General features: G+C 39.0%; 1 protein-coding gene across 1 annotated transcript in view; it reads right to left on the bottom strand.

The window, feature by feature from the left end:
* Positions 1-208: 208 nt before the first annotated feature.
* The window catches only part of LOC136289056 (coiled-coil domain-containing protein 171-like), a 39,098-nt gene continuing 19,808 nt past the window's right edge, over positions 209-19,498 (bottom strand). The window contains exons 9-26 of the mRNA XM_066182522.1: positions 18,865-18,981; positions 17,801-18,027; positions 16,980-17,159; positions 15,576-15,752; positions 14,952-15,097; positions 12,769-12,823; positions 11,423-11,539; positions 8,106-8,247; positions 7,247-7,321; positions 6,660-6,716; positions 6,093-6,161; positions 4,908-4,976; positions 4,296-4,364; positions 3,723-3,785; positions 3,115-3,183; positions 2,014-2,082; positions 1,452-1,520; positions 209-243 (exon numbers count right to left, since the gene is read on the bottom strand). Coding sequence (XP_066038619.1) covers positions 209-243; positions 1,452-1,520; positions 2,014-2,082; positions 3,115-3,183; positions 3,723-3,785; positions 4,296-4,364; positions 4,908-4,976; positions 6,093-6,161; positions 6,660-6,716; positions 7,247-7,321; positions 8,106-8,247; positions 11,423-11,539; positions 12,769-12,823; positions 14,952-15,097; positions 15,576-15,752; positions 16,980-17,159; positions 17,801-18,027; positions 18,865-18,981 — 1,805 coding nt within the window. The remainder of the gene's footprint in view (positions 244-1,451; positions 1,521-2,013; positions 2,083-3,114; positions 3,184-3,722; positions 3,786-4,295; positions 4,365-4,907; positions 4,977-6,092; positions 6,162-6,659; positions 6,717-7,246; positions 7,322-8,105; positions 8,248-11,422; positions 11,540-12,768; positions 12,824-14,951; positions 15,098-15,575; positions 15,753-16,979; positions 17,160-17,800; positions 18,028-18,864; positions 18,982-19,498) is intronic.

The raw sequence follows: 19,498 nt of genomic DNA, 5'->3' as shown, positions 1-19,498 counted from the left end.
TGCGTGGGGGAATGCAGAATTCACTCGTAGCCTGTGAGGAAAAAGGTGCCCACGCTGGAACACGTGGATGCTGAGAAGCTGTGATCTGGTGGGAGGCTTGAACAGAGGGAGAGAGAACCCTTGCTTCCAGAGGTAGAAGAAAACGACCCTTGCATATTTTATACTAGAACGGCTCATCCTTAAAACAAAACCCCATGAACCAAAAGGCTTACGAAAAGAACAGTTGTGGGAAGACTGCTGTGCCTGTGGGAGAGACACAACACGCATTGCAAAAGATTTGGACGGGACTGCTGCACGTTAGAAAAGTTCACAGAGAACTGCCTCCCTTGGGAAAGATCCCATGCCGTAGCAAAAGAGACTCCTCTCCCTAAGCAAATTGAAGAAAGACTTCTAGAAGCAACAAACTGACTAAAAGCCCCGTTTTGTCTCCCTGCCTGGTTGGTGGGAAGGAAAGGAAGGGCTGGGGGAGGGTAAGAGTGGGTTTAGTTCACATTATCCTTTTTTAGTTCAGTTAATAGATCTTTCTTTATCCACTTTAAAGTTTCGAGCCTGTTTTGCCCTTGTTTTACTCCTAATCCTTATCTCACACCGTGAGCTTTTTAATTGTTCTTTCCCCTTCCTATGCTCAACTCTGGCAGAGGAGAATGAGCAAATGTTTTTTTCATCGGTGCACTGGCGTTTAGCCATTTCAAGCCCACAACACTATCAGCTTTTACATTACTTACTACCACTGTCAATTCATTCGCACGTTTCAAGGCAAATAAACCATCCAGTACTAACAGTACTAAGTAAAGGTTACAATTATTTGAGGTCCACATTTACCAAAGTCTGTCCTACACTATTTCTAAGGAAAAAATGCAAGACAGAGGGTAACAAGGAAAAAAACCCAGTCTGACAAATTTCTACAACTTCAGAGAAAGTAAAGTTTAAAAAGCAAGGAAATGCGAGAACTGAAATGGTTATGGATGCAAGGAGTGGCTATTAAAAATTGCTGATGGTTTAAAACAGAATGAAAGGAAAAAGCCTTTCTTTAAAAAGAAGGGAAAATAAAAAGGAAGAGTTTAAAAATAGTAATAAAAGAGAAAAATCAAAACTCAAACATCCACGCACCTGTCACCAACTCTCTGCAACACCAAAAAAATCCAACCAGCCACACCCCAAACACAACCAAAAATAAAAATATCTAAGCAATTGGGGACCACTAGTAAAAGAAACTACAAAAAGTTAATTACAAAAAATTACAAAACTTTTAATCCCTGCTTAGCATTCAGCACCACCTTTCTGTTCTAAAAAAAGTCTCAGAACCTTTCTGTTGTCACTAGCTCTGTTGCTCCATTATGTTTATATGTAATTATTGTTGTATTGGCCTACAGAAGTTGTGCAGCATGAAGGGAGGTGCTGTCTGGGAGCCCACATCCAAGTGACTGTAAATGTTTAAAAAGCAGACTTACCATCAGGAGCAGGAGAAGGAGCAGAAAGTCTACTGCGTGGTTGAGGTGAAACACGAGGCTGAAAAATATCTGTTCAGAGCAGGTAAATTTTAGAAAGCAAGTAATTGCACAGAACTGAAATGGTTGTAGTTGCAAGGAAAGGCTGTTATAAAAATGTTAATGTGTTTGTAACAGCAAGAAAGGAAAAAGGCTTTGGTTAAAAAAAGAAAGAACAGAAATTAAAAGCAGTAATAAAAGAAAAAAAATCAAAAATTAAACACCCACCCAGCCACCATGACCACTCCACAAAACCAAAAAATCCCCCCAGCCAAGCAAGCTAATCCACACTAAACTGAAACGTATCTAAGCAAATTAAGAATAGAAAAAAAAAAAATCCCCATTCCAGCTGAAGTTTTCATCCCTGTGTTAGCTTTCACCATCTTTCCCTTCTGAAAAAATGTCTTTGAATGTTTCTGTTTGCATTAATTTGATTGCTCCACTATCATTTCATGTATGTGTTGTTACATTTGCCTACCTCTGACTCACATCCAAGTGACTTTAATTCCTTCAAAAGCAGACTTACCAGCAGGAGCAGGAACAGGAGCAGGAGGTGTCCGGACTGCTTGAGGTGAAAGATGAGGCTGAAAAATATCTGTTCAGAAAAAGTCAGTTTTAAAACGCAAAGAAATGCATAGAACAGAAATGGTTATGGATGCAAGGAAAGGGTCTTAGAAATGTTCAGGGTTTCTCACAGAAAGAAAGGCAGGGAGGAAGACTGGAAGGATGGCAGGAAGGCAGGAAGGTCAGAAGGCAGGAAGAAAGAAAGGGGAAATGGGAAAAAAAAAGGAAATAAGAAAAAGGAAAAAAGAGGAAAAAATAGAAAAAGGAAAGAAGAAGGAAAGAAAGAGGAAAGGGTGGGAGCAAGAGAGAAAGAGGGAGGGAGGGAGGGAGGGAGGGAGGGAGGGAGGGAGGGAGGGAGGGAGGGAGGGAGGGAGGGAGGAAGGGAGGAAGGGAGGAAGGGAGGAAGGGAGGAAGGGAGGAAGGGAGGAAGGAAGGAGGGAAGGAAGGAAGGAAGGAAGGAAGGAAGGAAGGAAGGAAGGAAGGAAGGAAGGAAGGAAGGAAGGAAGGAAGGAAGGAAGGAAGGAAGGAAGGAAGGAAGGAAGGAAGGAAGGAAGGAAGGAAGGAAGGAAGGAAGGAAGGAAGGAAGGAAGGAAGGAAGGAAGGAAGGAAGGAAGGAAGGAAGGAAGGAAGGAAGGAAGGAAGGAAGGAAGGAAGGAAGGAAGGAAGGAAGGAAGGAAGGAAGGAAGGAAGGACACAAAAATAATAGTATAAAAAAAATCAAAAATCAAACACCCATGCACCCTCCACAACCACTCCCCAAAATCAAATCTGCCAAGCAACCAAGCATCCAAACCCAAACTGAAACAAAACCATCCACAAGGAAATAGGGACTTATAGAAAGCACATTTCAGTGATGATTTTAATGCTGGTGTTAGCTTTAACCACCCGCTGTGTCTTCTGAAAAAAAGTCTCAGAACATTTCTTTCAGCACCAGTATTAATGCTCTGTGATGTTTGCAATTAAATATTGTAGTATTTGCCTACAGAAGCTGTGCAGCATGAAGGGAGGTGCTTCCTGGGAACCCACATCCAAGTGAGTATAATTGTTTGAAAAGCAGATTTACCGTCAGGAGCAGGAACAGGAGCAGGAGGTGTACAGGGTGCACGCGGCTGAACAATAACCCGAAATATATCTGTTCAGAGAAAGGAAATTTACTTCAGAGGAGATAAATTTTCAAAAAGCAAGGAAATGCACAGAAGTGAAATGGTTATATTTGCGAGGGAAGATGATTATAAGAATGTTCATGGTTTATAATGTCATAAAAGACAAAAGCATTTTGGGGAAGAAAAACTAAAAAAAAAATGTAAAAATGGTATTAAAAAAAGTCAGAAACCAGCCCCCCACTCACCCACTACTGCCATTATGTGAAACCAAAAGATCCAAGCAAGCAGGTAACCAAAGCCCCCCAAAAATCCAAAATCCCCAAGCAAATAGCGGCCAATAGAACAAAACCATTCCAGTAGTAATTTTAATCCCTGTGTTAGCTTTCACCACCCCTTTTCTCTTCTGAAAAAAGTCTCAGAATCTTTCTGTTAGCAGTAGTTTTAATGCCCCGTTATGTTTACAATTAAACATCGTGGTATTTGCCTACAGAAGCTGTGCAGCATGAAGGGAGACTATGGCTGGGGACCAACATGCAAGTGACTATAATTGCTTAAAAAGCAGACTTACCCTCTGTTTCAGGACCATGAGGTGCAGCAGCTCCTCTGGGCACAAACTGAGGCTGAAAAGGTTCTGTTCAGACAAAGTAAATTTTAGAAAAGCAAGGAAATACTCAGAACTGAAAGGGTTGTTTTTGCAAGGCTGGGACTTACAGAATGCAGGGAGGGAGGGAGAGAGGGAGGCAGGAAGGAAGGCAGGAAGGAAGGCAGGAAGGAAGGAAGGAAGGAAATGGTAATAAAAATAAAATCAAACACCAACCTACTGGCAAGACTCCCTAAAAGCAAAAACTCTCACCAACAAAACCCAACTTAAAAGATCCAAGCAGAGAGGGACAAACAGAATAAAACATTACAGCTGTATTTGTAGTCCCTGGTTAGATGCTACCATCCCCTTTCTCTTCTGAAAAAAGTCTCAGAATGTTTCTGTTAATGCTAGTTTAATTGCTCCATTTCGTTTACGCCATTATTTTTATGTTCTATTTAAATGTTGTTCTGTTTGCCTACAGAGGTTGTGCAGCACAAAAGGAGATTCAGTTAGGAACACACATCCATGGGACTGGAATTCCTTGAAAGGCAGACTTACCATCACTCTCACGAGCATGAGCAAGAGGTGTTCTGTCTAGTTGCAATCCAATGCGACCCCAGAAAGATTCTATGCAGAGAAAGTAGTTTTAAAATTAATCTAGTTTTGAATTTTCTAAAACGAGGAAATGCACAGAACTGAAATGGTTGTAGTTGCAAGGAAAGGCTGCTACAAAATAATAATTGGCTTATATCATAAAGGAAGGAAAAACACTTTTGCAAGAAACAAAGAAATAAATTTAAAATAATAATAGAAATACCAAAAGCCCCCGTAAATCAAACATGCACCCACCCGCCTCCATCACACCCAAACCCCAAGAGTCCAACCAAGCCAGCAACGAAACGCAAACTAAACTCAAACGTATGCAAGCAAATAGGCACCAGTAGAAAAAACTCTTACAGTAGTCATTTTAAACCCCATGATGGCTTTTACCATCACCTTTCTCCTCTGAGAAAAGTCTCACAACATTTCTGTTTACACTAGGTTTTCCACTTCATCATGTTTGCAATTAAGTATTTTTGTATTTGCCTCCAGAATCCATGCAGAATCAAGGGACGTGCTGGCTAGGAACTCACATCCAAGGGACAAGAATTGCTCAAAAGGCAGACTTACCATGTTGAGCAAGAGCAGGAGCAGGTGGTGGAGGAGGTGCTTGAGGTAAAACAGGATGCCAAAAGGAGTCTGTTCAGAGAAAGCAAAATTACGTCAGAGGAAGTAAATTTTCAAAAACAAGGAAATGCACAGAACTCAAAGGGTATGGTTGCGAGAAATGGCTATTTCAAACTGTTAGCAGTAGTTTTATTGCTTCATTATGTTTACAATCAAGTCTTGTTGTAGTTGTCTGCGGAAGCTGTGAAGCATGAAAAGAGGTGCTGGCTAGGAACCCACATCCAATGGACTAGATTTGCTTGAAAAGCAGACTTACCAGAAGGAGGAGAATAACGACCAGGAGCAGAATGTGCATGGTGTGCTTGGGATTCAGTGTGATGCCAAAATGAGTCTGTTCAGAGAAAGTAAATTTACCTCAGTGTCTTAGGTTATAATGTAATATGTAACCAAAAAGTATATATCCTATTACTCTCTACATAAGCTGTTAAGATAAATGGGGCAGTATTCTTTATCCTCTCCATTACTCATCCCTGATAACTCCTTCCAGGGGGCTATCTCCACTAGTGGGTCATCAAGGCCTTACTGCATGACTTATAAAATTACATCATCCCATTGTGAGATGCTCTGCCCAATGGGGAGAATCAAGCATTCCTACCTGGATATGAATTGAGGTTTAGGAACACCAGAGCAGCCTTACCAACTGGATTCCCAGAGGACAAGAGCTACATAACTGCCAGTGGGCCTTCAGAGGAGCAATAGACCCTTCAACAGAATCACCACTTCAACAGAACAACATCTATCACTTCAACAGGACTGCAGCCAGTTGCACTGCTACCAACACCCTGACCAACAGGGTGTCAGGTTGTATCCTGACTCTGACAGTCTAAGCCAGTGTTTTCTGCCTTTATTTTAATTTTCCTATTAAATTGTAGTTCTGACTTGGAATCTTCCACTGGTTTGTTTTCCAACTACTACACAGTACATGGTACCGGCTGCTTGGAGTTCAAAGTGCTGCCAAAAAGATTCTGTTCAGAGAAAGGAAATTTACTTCAGAGAAAGTAAATTTTAAGAAACAAGGAAATGTAGTAAGTATTGTTGTATGTGCCTACAGGTGTTATGCAGTATGAAGGGAGATGCCAGCTAGGAACCCACATCCAAGGGAATAGAATTGCGAAAATGCAGACTTACTAGGTTGAGCAGGAGCAGGGGCAGGAGGTGTACCAGCTGCTGCGGGTTCAAGGAGAACCCGAAGAGATTCTGTTCAGAGAAAGTAAATGTAAAAAACAAGGATATGCACAGAACTGGAATGCTTGTGGTTACAAGGAAAAGTTATTACAAAATGGAAATGATTTAAAACAGAAAGGAAGAAGTGTCTGCTTTGAACAAAAACAGAAAGAATTTGAAAAAGGTAATAAAAGAAAAAATCAAAGACCCACCCACTCACCACTACTACTCCCCAAAACCTGAGAATCCAACCAAGCCAGCAAACAAACGCAAACTAAAATCAAACACATGCAAGCAAATAGGCACCAGTAGAAAAAGCTCTTACAGTAGTCATTTTAATCCCCGTGATGGCTTTCACCATCATCTTTCTCAGAAAAGTCTTAGAAAGTTTGTTAGCACTAGTTTTAATTCTCCATTACCTTTACTGTTAGCTATTTTTATATTTACCTCCAGAATCTGTGCAGCATGAGGGGAGATGCTGGCTAGGAATCCACATTCAAGAGACTAGAATTACTTGAAAAGGAGACTTACCATGTGGAGCAGCAGCAGGAGCAGGAGGTGTACCAGCTAAGTGAACCCGTGAAGATTCTGTTCAGAGAAAGCAAATTGTAAAAAAGAGGAAATGCTCAGAACTGAAGCAGTTATGGTTGCAAGGGATGGCTATTACAAGATGTTAATCATTTATGACAGAAAGAATGGTAAAAGTCTTCATTTAAAAGAAACAGGAAAAAAAAGAAAGAAAGGCATTTAAAAATATAATAACAAAAATCAAAAACCATTAAAAAAACACCCACTGAACCACCACCACTACTGCCCAATATGAAATGATCCAACCAATCAAGAAACTAAACCCAAAGTAAAACCAAAAATATCTGAGTAAATGGGGGCCAATAGAAAAAAATTACGGTGGTAATTTTAACCCTTGTGTTAGCTTTCACCATTGCCTTTCTCTTCTGAAAAACATCTCAGATTCCTTCTGTTTGCACTAGTTTTAATGTTCCATTATGTTTAACACTGAGAGTTGTTATATTTACCCACAGAAGCTGTGCAGTGTGAAGGGAGGTACTGGCTGGGAACCTACATCCAAGTGACTGCAATTGCTTGAAAAATGGACTTACCACCGGGAGCAGGAGAAGGAGAAGGAGCAGGAGTAGGACCTCCTGCTTCAGGTTCAAAGTGAACGTGCAATGATTCTGTTCAGAGAAAGTAATTTTAAAAACATGGAAATGCAAAGAACTGAAATGGTTATGCTTGAAAGGAAAGGCTGTCACAAAAACATTAGTGGTTTATAACATAATGAAAGGAAAAGGCCTTTGGTAAAAAAGGAAGGAAGGAAGGAAGGAAGGAAGGAAGGAAGGAAGGAAGGAAGGAAGGAAGGAAGGAAGGAAGGAAGGAAGGAAGGAAGGAAGGAAGGAAGGAAGGAAGGAAGGAAGGAAGGAAGGAAGGAAGGAAGGAAGGAAGGAAGGAAGGAAGGAAGGAAGGAAGGGAGGGAGGGAGGGAGGGAGGGAGGGAGGGAGGGAGGGAGGGAGGGAGGGAGGGAGGGAGGGAGGGAGGGAGGGAGGGAGGGAGGGAGGGAGGGAGGGAGGGAGGGAGGGAGGGAGGGAGAGTAAAATCTAAAAAAAAAAAAAAAACACACACCAAAAAAGAAACACCCACCCATCACTATAACTCCACAAACCCAAAAATATTCAACCAACCAAGCAACAAAATCCAAACTAAAACAAACACCCTCCCCCCAATCAAATATGGAACAACAGAAGAAAAACCACAGGAGTAATTTTAATGCCTGTGCTGGCTTTCACCATTCCCTTTCTCTTCTGAAAAATATTCCTGAACATTTCTGTTTGCACTTATTTGTCCTTTATGTTTGCAATTAAGTATTGCTGCACTTGCCTACAGAAGCTGTGCAGTATCAAGGGAGGTGCTGGCTAGGAATCCACATCCAAGGGACTGTAATTTCTTGACAAGCAGACTTACCATGAGGAGCAGGAGCTGGAGCGGGAGGTGTAACAGCTGCTTCAGGTTCAAAATGAACCTGCAAAGGTTCTCTTCCTGTTGTTAATGTTTCAACTCTGGCAGCTGCCAGTGAGTAGAGCTCCATAAAATGTCTAAGCACATGCTTTAAATAAAAGAAAAAGGAATCATTCATTCCAGGCAAGCTACATTTAAATACCAAATAGCATACACCCAAATTTGTTACAAAAGAACTTTTTTAGTAGAGAAATCAAATACCAGGCAGAATTTTAAGCCAGGCAGAATTTCAGTCCCATGACTTAAACATCAAAAAAGTCTAACACTGTGGTTCTTCTAAAATCGTGACTATTAGTATCATTGAGGAAAAGGATAAAAAACTCCACACCCTAGTTAGAAGATGCTTTGACGAGATGTTGTCAAGCATGCAGTACAGCACTGAGCTCTTGACACATTTTTTTCATTTTACTTCAGTACAAGTGCAGGTTCAATTTCTGTTCACAAAAAATTACCACACAGTTTCAAGCTAATCTTCACACTTCCATAATGAATCAATTTACTAATAATCCTTCCACTTCACAGCAAAAAAACCCAACAACTTGGCAGTAACAAAACAAAAAAAAAAAAAAAAACAAAAAAAAAAAAAAAAAAAACAAAAAAAAAAAAAAAAAAAACCCCAAAACTTGGCAGGAACAAAAGAAACTTATAGACCTCTAAAAACAAATCATCTGATTACAATATAACTGGAAAAATGAAACTGTTTCCATGGATGTAGTGGAAGAATGTCCCAATTTTGTTATTTTGATTAGATTGATGATAAAGTTAGCAGGACAAGAGAGCAGAAATGATTTGGCAGTACTGATAACTTTTTATCTACTCCAAATAGTCTCAACTAACAGTTGAAATTATTGATCTTCTTTACAATGGTTAATCCCATTTTATTTGTTGTATTTTTCCCTTCAGATAGTATGAAATTGGTCTTTTGAATGTAGACCTGTGGTATAGACAAAAATCAGTACCACAAAAAAATTAGTACCACAAACAGGGATTTACAAAGATTTTTGCGGTTTTCCTTTCCTTGGTTTCACACTGCTGCTTTTCAGAATAGATGTTAACACAGCTAAGATCAATCAAGTTATTTCATTGTGGTGTCTAGGAAAGAGCAGTGGCAAATTAACCTGTATCACCTCTTTTCTCATCAGAAAGCATCTCCAAAATGTCTTGGTGCTGTGATTCTAGTCCTAAAAGAACATTCTTGCAGATCATAAAGCCTTTAATTGAAATGTGCTAGCCACAGAATGACTAAGGCAATTCTAGAGAATGTGCCTGCAAACAACTCCACTGCTTTTAATGACAAGCGTCCCTAAAGTGATTTCTAAATCTTACTTCACTTAAGATTGCAGGATTGCCCTTAATTTGGTTTGGCATTGGGTAAAATTAAAGTGCATTTTGTAACCTCTGGCTATAAAAGGCAAATTTTATAATAAAACCTCAATAATGTGTTTGGAAAGGAATCAAACAGGAACTAGAGATGAGGGCAGGGGATACAGAGAAGTAAAAGGGGGAAAGAAAGATGGAGAAAGGGAGAAAGAGCAAAAAGGATGGAGAAGAGGAAGTTCACAGTGACACAGTCTGTGAGCCATTGGTGCTGTTTGTATATGTCCTGAGTTTCCAGGTGTACCTGAGGCTGCCAGGTGAATAAGAATTGTACAATTCTGCCCCACCAGCAAGCTCCCCAGCACATACTGTACTATGTTAGTTATACCACAAGCTCTTCATGCAAATATAAAATGCAAAGTTGTATATTTCTGATTCTCTTCCAAAAAGGAAGAGGGAATAGGCTGCCCTGCAGATGCTTCTGCAATCATTGTGAGATCAAAAAAGAATGGGAGTTGGGATGGGACAAAAAAAAAAATTAAAAAAGGAAGCAGCATACACTACCAAATTAGAAAAGCAGAGTTTAAAGTTGCCACCAGGATTTAATATTGCCACAATGCCTCCTGTGAAAAGATGCCACCCATGGGACCTTTCGTGCAGCTCTAAAATAAATCATCACAGTACTGGAGAAGCATTTATAATTATATCCTTTGATGGAAAAGTTCGTCTGTGCTAATTATGCTTCATGGGAATCTCAAGGCATTACATATTACGTATTTCCATATTTTAGTGTGGAAATATGATAATGTACACATAATTTATATCTTTATCATATTGAAATGCATGTATGCATGCAAGAGGGCAACAATGAGAAATTTCTGGCTTAGAATCAACCTTTCTTGAATGCTTGATTTTGTGACCCTGATCCTGCAATTATATACTGCATTAGAACTGAAAATCTACAATCAATTGGAAGGAATTACTGCAGAAATGTACACACTGTATGCAATACTTAGCGTGTCTAAGTTTGTTGCACTTTACTTGATTACCTGTTCTCTCTCTAATTCAGACAGAGAAGCACAATGAAAGAAATATGTGCTTACTCTGCCTTTTCTTCTCTCATTGGGAAAAAAAATCTGCCTTAGCACTAATGTATTCTGCATAACTGTAAAGAATAAGGGATAGTTTCTGTAGAAGACATCAAACTTAAAACCAAAAAAGAAGCATTGCACTGAATCTATGTTCAGAGCTGAAAATATGGCACGTTTTCAGTTTTTTCTTTTTGCCACTCATTGTTTTGTCCAAACAAAATTATTATTTTGAAATGTGCAAGTCTTTAAACCTACATGACCAAAATAGCTTCTATATTTAAACATTCCAAATAGCAGTTTCTTTTAAATGAGGAATGCTCAAAAACCCACAGTTAATTCTAGAGCTGTGGGTTGAAAAAAATCTGATACTAACCAAAAAGGAGTGTGAAAATCTTGTCATTTTTGTTTGCTTGGTTTTGTTTGTTTGTGCGGATCTTGGTTTTGTTTGTGTGTTTTTTCTGTTTGTTTGTTTTTTGGGGTTTTTTTTTTGGGGGGGGGTGTTTTTTTTTTAACTTAGTCTCGTGTATATTAAGGGGAAAAAAGGGAGGAGGATAGAAGGATATTAGTTTTCAGGTATATATACTTTAGTCCACGTTTGTATTGCCATCAGTTATTTAACGCTGTAACTGCAGAATTAAAAGTAGCCATCATCTCTGAAATACCATGTGCAAGAGTATGCATGGAAATTGTCTTTCAGCTGTTGACTGCAATAGATTAGAAGCTTTTTGCTCTCCATATGATCAGAGCAGTCTCTCTGCCTGTTGTAGCTCAGATGCAAAAAAAAAGAAAGAAAATTAAAAAGAAAAAAAAAAAAAAAAAAAAAAAAAAGAAACAGGACCGGTTTTAGACTCTAACCTGGAATGCTATAGCCTCTGGCCTGTCCCTCATTGCTTCCTCTGAAAGGGTCTCCAGCTGCAGGCTGGGGAGCAGTGTGGCTGCTGCAGCACCTGATGCCACAGCCTCGTCTCTGACCTAAAGGAAAAAAACCCAGCATCAGTGGTAATTCTCCTTCAGACACACCAGCGGTGGTGAACTGGGCCCTCTTGAGCCCTTTGAGTGCACTTGCATTCATTGCTGGACCTAACATCCATGAATAAAGTAAGACTGATTGAATTTTCATTGAAAATAAGTCTCTAATCCACAGTGCTACCAAAAAGAGAGAATGCTACCAAAAAAACCAACAAAAAAAAGGCACCTTGCCCTGCTCTGAAAAGAGAAAGGCCAAAGATATGGTATGTATGTATTAGTGTAAAAACATAGCACTTGCTGCATGACATCCACTTCCAAAGTTTGGAAGAAGCCAGTATGGAGACGGTGGTGGGACAAAGGAAACTTTCAATCAGCACTGTTGGCTGCAGGTGAAACACACAGTTTAGGTTCTGTCACTTTCCATGAAAATTAAAGGAAAGAGACGTGAAAAAGATCTCTGAAAATTAAATTAACAAAAGTTTTGGTGAATGCAGAAACTAAAATAAAGAAAATATTCTCTTGTTGTTAGGAATTAAAGATATTGTAAGGGGAATTGATACTCCAAGGTAATGACAGCACTTCTTTTTTACTCAGTGCTGCTCTAGATTAAAACAGTTATAAAACCATCTGCCATTAGAGCTATAGTTGAAAATAGTTCTTTCTCCTAAATAATTAATATATACAGCTTTATTGGACCTTTGAATAGTCCTATACCAGAGCACAACTGCACAAGTCAGAGAGAAAACTTGAGATTATTGTTAAATTTAAAATATGCTTTTAAAAATACCATGGAATTTTCTGACCACAAATTGACTTCCTGTCTTTTTTTCCTATTTATGATGTTTAAGATGTTAAAGTAGCAGACACAAAGCCAAATGTTTGACAGTCACCAAGTATATGACCTCTCATTACTCAGTAGTGGGTTAACTCCACAACAATTGCCATTTTTTTGTGTGTTCCATTAGTCTTCACTTGCCAACCAGAAATAGTGCTCAGTGAGGGAAGGAAGGCAAATATTGTCATAAGTTCTACATTTAGAACAAGTTGGTTGTGTACTACAAACTTGCATTTTATTTCACTGTGGTTTTTTAAGATGGAAGATGTTGAGGGGGGAAGCTTCAGCTCTAAGGAAAGGAAGTTGCTTTGCAACAACTTCTCCCCGGCGTATAAGCAGTTCTAAGGCTTTGGCTTGTTTGGAAACACAAATCAGACAGAACACTTCAAATTCTTACCGCGTTCAGTGTGGCATCCACAGCTTTCATATGGTTAATGATCAACTCTTTGTCTCTGTAAGAAAAGAAGAAAGGGAAGTTCAGGGGGAGGGGAGGGCAGGGCAGGGCAGGGCAGGGCAGGGGAGGGGAGGGGAGGGGAGGGGAGGGGAGGGGAGGGGAGGGGAGGGGAGGGGAGGGGAGGGGAGGGGAGGAGAGGAGAGGAGAGGAGAGGGGAGGGGAGGGGAGGGGAGGGGAGGGGAGGGGAGGGGAGGGGAGGGGAGGGGAGGGGAGGGGAGGGGAGGGGAGGGGAGGGGAGGGGAGGGGAGGGGAGGGGAGGGGAGGGGAGGGGAGGGGAGGGGAGGGGAGAGGAGAGGAGGGGAGAGGAGAGGAGAGGAGAGGAGAGGAGAGGAGAGGAGAGGAGAGGAGAGGAGAGGAGAGGAGAGGAGAGGAGAGGAGAGGAGAGGAGAGGAGAGGAGAGGAGAGGAGAGGAGAGGAGAGGAGAGGAGAGGAGAGGAGAGGAGAGGAGAGGAGAGGAGAGGAGAGGAGAGGAGAGGAGAGGAGAGGAGAGGAGAGGAGAGGAGAGGAGAGGAGAGGAGAGGAGAGGAGAGGAGAGGAGAGACAAAAAAACAAAACAAAACAAAACAAGAAAAATTGAGTAAATTCATAGAACCGAAACTCTACGAATGTAGAAATTAATCTGCTACTTTATGGCTGTCATGTCTTGTAAAATAATCGTTGATAACTCAAACTGTTAGGATTTTTTCTTTTTCATATCTCCAATGCAACTCTAAAAATAGTTCATGTACCACTATTTAGAGCATTACCGTATGAAAGATGCTTTTCTTGAGGATAAGCAATTAAAATAGATGTAATTATAGGCCTATCAATGAACAGCTATCATTGTTTGGATATAAAGGTCATAAAAAGGCTCTAGAAGGATGGTATTATATTCTTGTATTGGAAAACACTGACAGACTCTGTTTATTTCATCTGCTTTGCTTATATGTTCCGAAGGGAGAAAAAAAACCCTATTTGTTGTGAAGAGATGCTAGAAGAAGGAAGGGAAGGGTAGTTTTCTTTGCTGACATTCAGCTGCTATATACAGGGTAAAAAAGCCAGTTTTAAAGCCACTTCACATTCAAATAACCTTTTCTGGATATATGTATGGCCACAAGGAATGATTTTTACTAAAATGTCCAAAATAGATTGGAGCAGAATGAAAAGGGCAAGCTTTCTAGAACAAATCCTTCTGCAGGTCACACCTGCTTTGATCAAATCATACCAAATAACATTTGGCATTTTATTCAGCTTGTTTAACATTTCATTGAGGGCTATACAAATTGGATTATTTCCCCCCTGCATAAAACCCTTAAAGCTTCTCAGATGTTGCTCTTCAGAGGTTGAATGATCCCTGGTATGATGAGAAATTTTAATTAACTAAAATTTTTTCAGATCCTAGCCATGGGACAACAATATTACATGGGACAACAGTACATACTTCATAATATGATAAATATTAGAAAACAAAGTCTGCAAAGATTTATTTTTTTTATCTGGCCATATGATTGCAAGAACAGCTTAGCAATAATCTCCTTCAAGTCAAGGGGGCTTCTTTTGACTACCAATCTTTTCAAGACCAATGCCTGAGCCTTTCTTTCCACTCCAGATTATGATGTAAATGGTGTGGGGATTAGGTCTAAATCCAAAACTCCCTGAAGTCAGCTGGAAGATCTATCTTGTCCCACAGGAAATGCTAGGTCCAAAATGGATTTCAGTCGCTTTGGCAGCTAAGACCTGTCCCCTAGCTGATGCTTCTGTATTTACTATAAATAAATTGTATCTGTCTATAAAAAGATGGTATGGAAACATGGAGAACAAACAAACGCTTCTTAAATAAACAGAATTTCACAGATCTGCCAAAGAGATGTTGTCAGATCAGTAAGAAAGTGCAGGAATTTTGTTTGCCAGTTATTTCAGCAGAGTTTGGTGCTCCCAGAATTTGGAGCACTATTATGGGAGAACTGCATAAAATGTATGACCTAGTATTTTGTTTTCAGAAGACTATCCCTGAATTTAAAAAAAAAAAAAAAAGAAAGAGATCTACTTTTCTCTTCTAGCCTTACTCTGGCCAGGTCTAAAACCCTAGCCACGGAAGTAGGAATTGAAATTTTTGTTCATTTTAAGTGACATGCCCCGGGGCTCACTTTGCTGCCTGTTGGAGGGCGCGTTCTGCCTCCAGGAGAGCCTCCCCCAGGCGCTGCCGGTCCTGCTCCATGTCTTTTAGGAGTATCCCCTGGTGATTCAGAACTTCGTCTCTTCTCCTCAGCTCCTCCACTGCATTAGAGAGGCTCTGCCAGCAGACAGAGAGCAGAGTTACTCATCAGCCCAAATAAATTCACTTTATGCATTGGCTACTGACTAACGCGTAAGACAGATTGATTGTGAAATAGATTTGGACCACTGCACACTACGGTTTTATGAATTTCCTAGCAAAAATATTACTGACTCAGAATTCCCCCAGTTCTTAGTATATTTGCTATGTCCAAATGTGTTTTAGAAAACAAAATTATAATAGGCAAAAAAACCCAAAACAAACCCTCATTGAAGACTCTTTCTTAATTTTTTTAAAATAAAACATCCATAGCTTAAAAAGAAAAAAAAAAAAGAAGAAGAGCGTTTGAAGTGTTTTCTCAGTAGTCTAAAAATCCAGCAGACTGAGTAGTGTGTGTGTATTTACTCCTGTTATTTTATTTACACAAGGACGGCACTATTTGGCTTCTTTAACAAAAGGTAAAATCCTGGTGGCTGTTCCAGAAGAATAGTCTTACCATTGGAGCTACATTTGAGTCTTGGTTTCTATTTGCATCTGCACCTGAGTGCAATTCTAGTCGATTATTTAAATCCTGAAGCCGTCGCTCATATTCTTGTAAAAGCAGTCTTGCGTCACGCTCACGCTGTAAAGCATTATCTAATTCCTCATTTATGTTGTCTTGGGTGATCATTTTCTGGAAAGAGAAATAAGTTATGTCTGATTCTGTAACTATATTCAGTGATTTCTCTACTCGACTTTCTGAGTTTCACTTGCAAACATACCAAATTCTAAAACAAATACATGCTTAGGATTAGTATTGAGGTTTTTAAACACAAAACCAGATCACTGAAATGGCAGTCCAATTAATTACTGTGTTATTTATAAAGAACATTCATGGAAAGTCTTGGCATTTATTATTCTATTCAAATTAGCACCTTAGGATGGAAAACTTCAATATTTAGAAGGCAAATATACAGATGAATGTTCAAAATTTTAGTGGATAGCTAATTAATGTTTGTGGACTGTTTTTCTCCTCCAAAAACTGTTCCAGAAAGAAGAAATAGTTCTTCAAGGAAAGTTATCATCTGCATTTCAGCTACAATCTAAAATGTGACAATTTTCATCTATCTGTTCCAAAACACTGAGGGAATAAAACTCGTTAAGAACAAACCTGATGATGATTAGATAGTTTTGAGTAAAAAAAAATCCATTTCACTAGGTAGGAACAAGAAGGATGATGGGTGAGAAATCACCTAGCAGATATTCTCTGCTTGGACATGTTTGGATTGGGACACACTGACTGGTTCTACCAACTAGACTTCAGGTTGAGGAACCCACAGTGTTTCACTAAGTCAATCAGCAACAGCAAAAGACTCAGGGGAATTTTGTGCATATGTACTACTGTGAATGTAGGAAAAGGCTTCTTTTTTTTTTTTTTTTCCCTGCCATAAAGTTACTTCTTCAGAGAAACAGACCCACTAAAATTTGTATTTTATTTATTAAACCATTCTTCAACATCCATACAGAGTTCAAACTGCTGTATTTATATTTCATGAACTTCCAATGAACATTCCTACTGAATACCCTCCTTCCAGCTGACTTTATTGAAGTGAAATCTTTTAGGATACATAAATCACATCAACATCTCCAACAAATGGGAGAACCTGGATTGCTGAAGACCAAACTGTAATTTATACAGGATACCTCCTTCTACAAATCAAAAGGAAACTCCAGTGGAAAAGGGGTATTTCTAAATACATCTGGCTTCTAGTTTAGTAATATTTACAAGGCAAGTTCTCTGGAAAATTCTGTTAAAAGCAAATCATTTTTATGCTTGTTTTCCAAAAGAACACAAATCAAAAAGTGCGTAGAAAAGAGTATCTTTTTTGAGCAAGAGAGTCTCCAAATCGAATACACTTACATGCTGAAGTGCATTTAGTTGCTCTTGAAGTATGTGGGCTTTTTCAGCATCTTTTTGCATCTCATTGAAAGTCCATTTGAATTCTGTAAGCTGCAGATACAATGAGCGGCACTCTACCTCCGTCATATGAAGCCTCTGTGATAGTTTAAACGCTTCTTGCTGCAAGATTGCCATGTTTCTCTGTCAGCAAACAAAAGCAAGTTGTTGGGTTATAAAATCTGCTATTTTAGCAATAAAATAAATCATATTTATGACCCTAGAAAATTAAGACAAAACTATCATTTTTTCCTCCATCTCTAAAAGACTTACACAAGGACAAAAGTTTGAACCTGTCATGTACCAAGGCTTACTGTAAATTCTGTTCACAAGGAAGTATTATTTTCACTTAAAATCTACTGCAAAAGATTATGAAAGAAAGAGTTTATCCTTTCATTTTGGTTAAAGGAAAGAAGGTTATGTTCACTGAAAAAAAGGATGGTAAACATGAGAAAATAGAAAACAATAATATAAAGCAACCTAAACATTTACATCAAGCCAAACACAAATTTATTTTTACAAGCTGATACAGTTTTAATATAACTTGGAAAAAAAATGTTTTACTGGGATACACTAAACCTCCTCCAAAAATTCTTTGTCAATAAAAGAAAAGACCTATTTACACCCTAATGTGTGACAAATCAACTTCTGAGTGTCCATATAGTGGCACTTCATTGTCATGCACTCATCACGAGCCTGAAACAAAATAAATGGTGCTACCAAGGGAGCTTCACTGTTACTGTAAACCTTTTGTTTTCATGCAGGAGGACAGTAAATCTGCTTACTGTACTGGACAGTCTGTCGTAAAATCCAGCTTCCAGGGCCTGGGCACATACTCTTTGGAGTCCACAAGCCAGCCTCTGTATCAGGGAGTCCCTTTCCAGGTAAACTCGGCACCCGCAAGGGTTCCCTTGAGCTGGCTCCATCAGTACACTCAGATTGTCCATCAGTTTTGCAAAGGAGTTCCTGGCTGCACTGACAAGTGAGTGTCCAGAAAGCCAGGAATGTGGATCTTTAAGAAACAACAACAAAAAAAGGAAACAGCGAACAGGTGATTAGTTCTGGTTTCTTGTAATGTCTGGGTTTTTTAAATTTATACAGGATGGAACCTGTAAATATTCTGAAACACAGAATACCAAATCTGAAACACAGTATAAACTTTGCTTTTTATGGATATGAATTCAATTCTTGAAGACAGCATGATCAAAGAATAAAGTGCCTGAAACTGAATCTATGCACATTTGATTAAATGGCAACTTTTATACCAATTTAGTTTTTAGCCTTTTGAAAAATGCATCACCTTGTCTTTGTCCTGCTATTTCCCTTAATTCATATAGATTATCCCTCTTCTAAACCCCCTTTTTTCTGTGACAAAAATGTGGGGACTCTAAAACTACTGGTTAATAAAGAACCAGGGATGGCAGCAATGCAGATGAACCAAGGGAGCCTGTATCACTTCTCATTGCAAATAAACACCAGAAACACTCTCCAGCCTTCTGCTTCCATGGCTCTGTATACTGAAAGGATAAAATATCCTGTCAGCCATTAAAGAAAATTAATCTGTTCCAACAGGACAGAGTTGTGATCATTCAGAGAATGTTAGAAGAGCATTATTATTTAACCCTGCAATAAAGTTACTCCTTCAGGGAAACAGCCCCACTAAAATTTGTATTGACTAACTCAGGATATAAGCTCTAGTCAGAGGTATCTATCCTAACATCCAGAAATCTCTTCAGAGCTATCATCTAGAATGGTTTAGATAAAATTTTAAAAATGGAAATTATGCAGCCACCCTGATTTATTTAATTTTTAATATATTTCTGCTACAACAATATAGTCTTAAAATTACCTGGTTTGCTGAGAACCTCCCACAGTTCAGAGATGGAACTGATTATTGCATTGTAGAGGTTACAGCTAGTTAACCAGTCAAGTGCTTCAATACAGTCAACTCCTTCCTCTTCAAATTCTGTGAAACAGAATTGCAGCTAGAAAAATAACTTATTCACTAAGATAAGGCACAGTTCATTTTCCATCTCTTTCAGAAAGTAACCAAATTAAGCCTATAAGCCATAAATTTATCAAGACAATTTAGACCGTATTAAGCATGCTTCCAGAACTACCAAAAAAAAAAAAAAAAAGAAAAAAAAAAAAAAAAAAAAAAAAAAAAAACAAAAAAACAAAACCCAAGTAGATGAATCTTCTAATTTGCAAAATATTTTTGATACCATTTATCCTTGAAGGGGGAAGCATAAACTGGTCTGGCAACAGAAAGGAACAAATAGACGTAATCTCTAAAGAAAATTTTGAAATCCTATGCTAATATTTCACCTTAATCCAAAAGCAATTTTTGTGGGTTTTAGTAAGAAATAAATATTAAAAATTACTAAAAAAAAAGAAGAGGGAATACCTTTAAAAAAAAAAAAAAGGTGATGGTTAATCACTTAGGAACACTGAAAGATGTTTACCACAGAGAAGATGCTGTT

The sequence above is a fragment of the Chamaea fasciata genome, unplaced genomic scaffold, assembly GCF_029207755.1.
Source record: "Chamaea fasciata isolate MVZ Bird 193981 ecotype frontalis unplaced genomic scaffold, bChaFas1.0.hap1 SCAF_4, whole genome shotgun sequence".
Lineage (NCBI taxonomy): Eukaryota > Metazoa > Chordata > Aves > Passeriformes > Sylviidae > Chamaea > Chamaea fasciata.
Note: the sequence above shows the minus strand (reverse complement) of the source record. Positions and strands in the feature narration are given on the sequence as shown.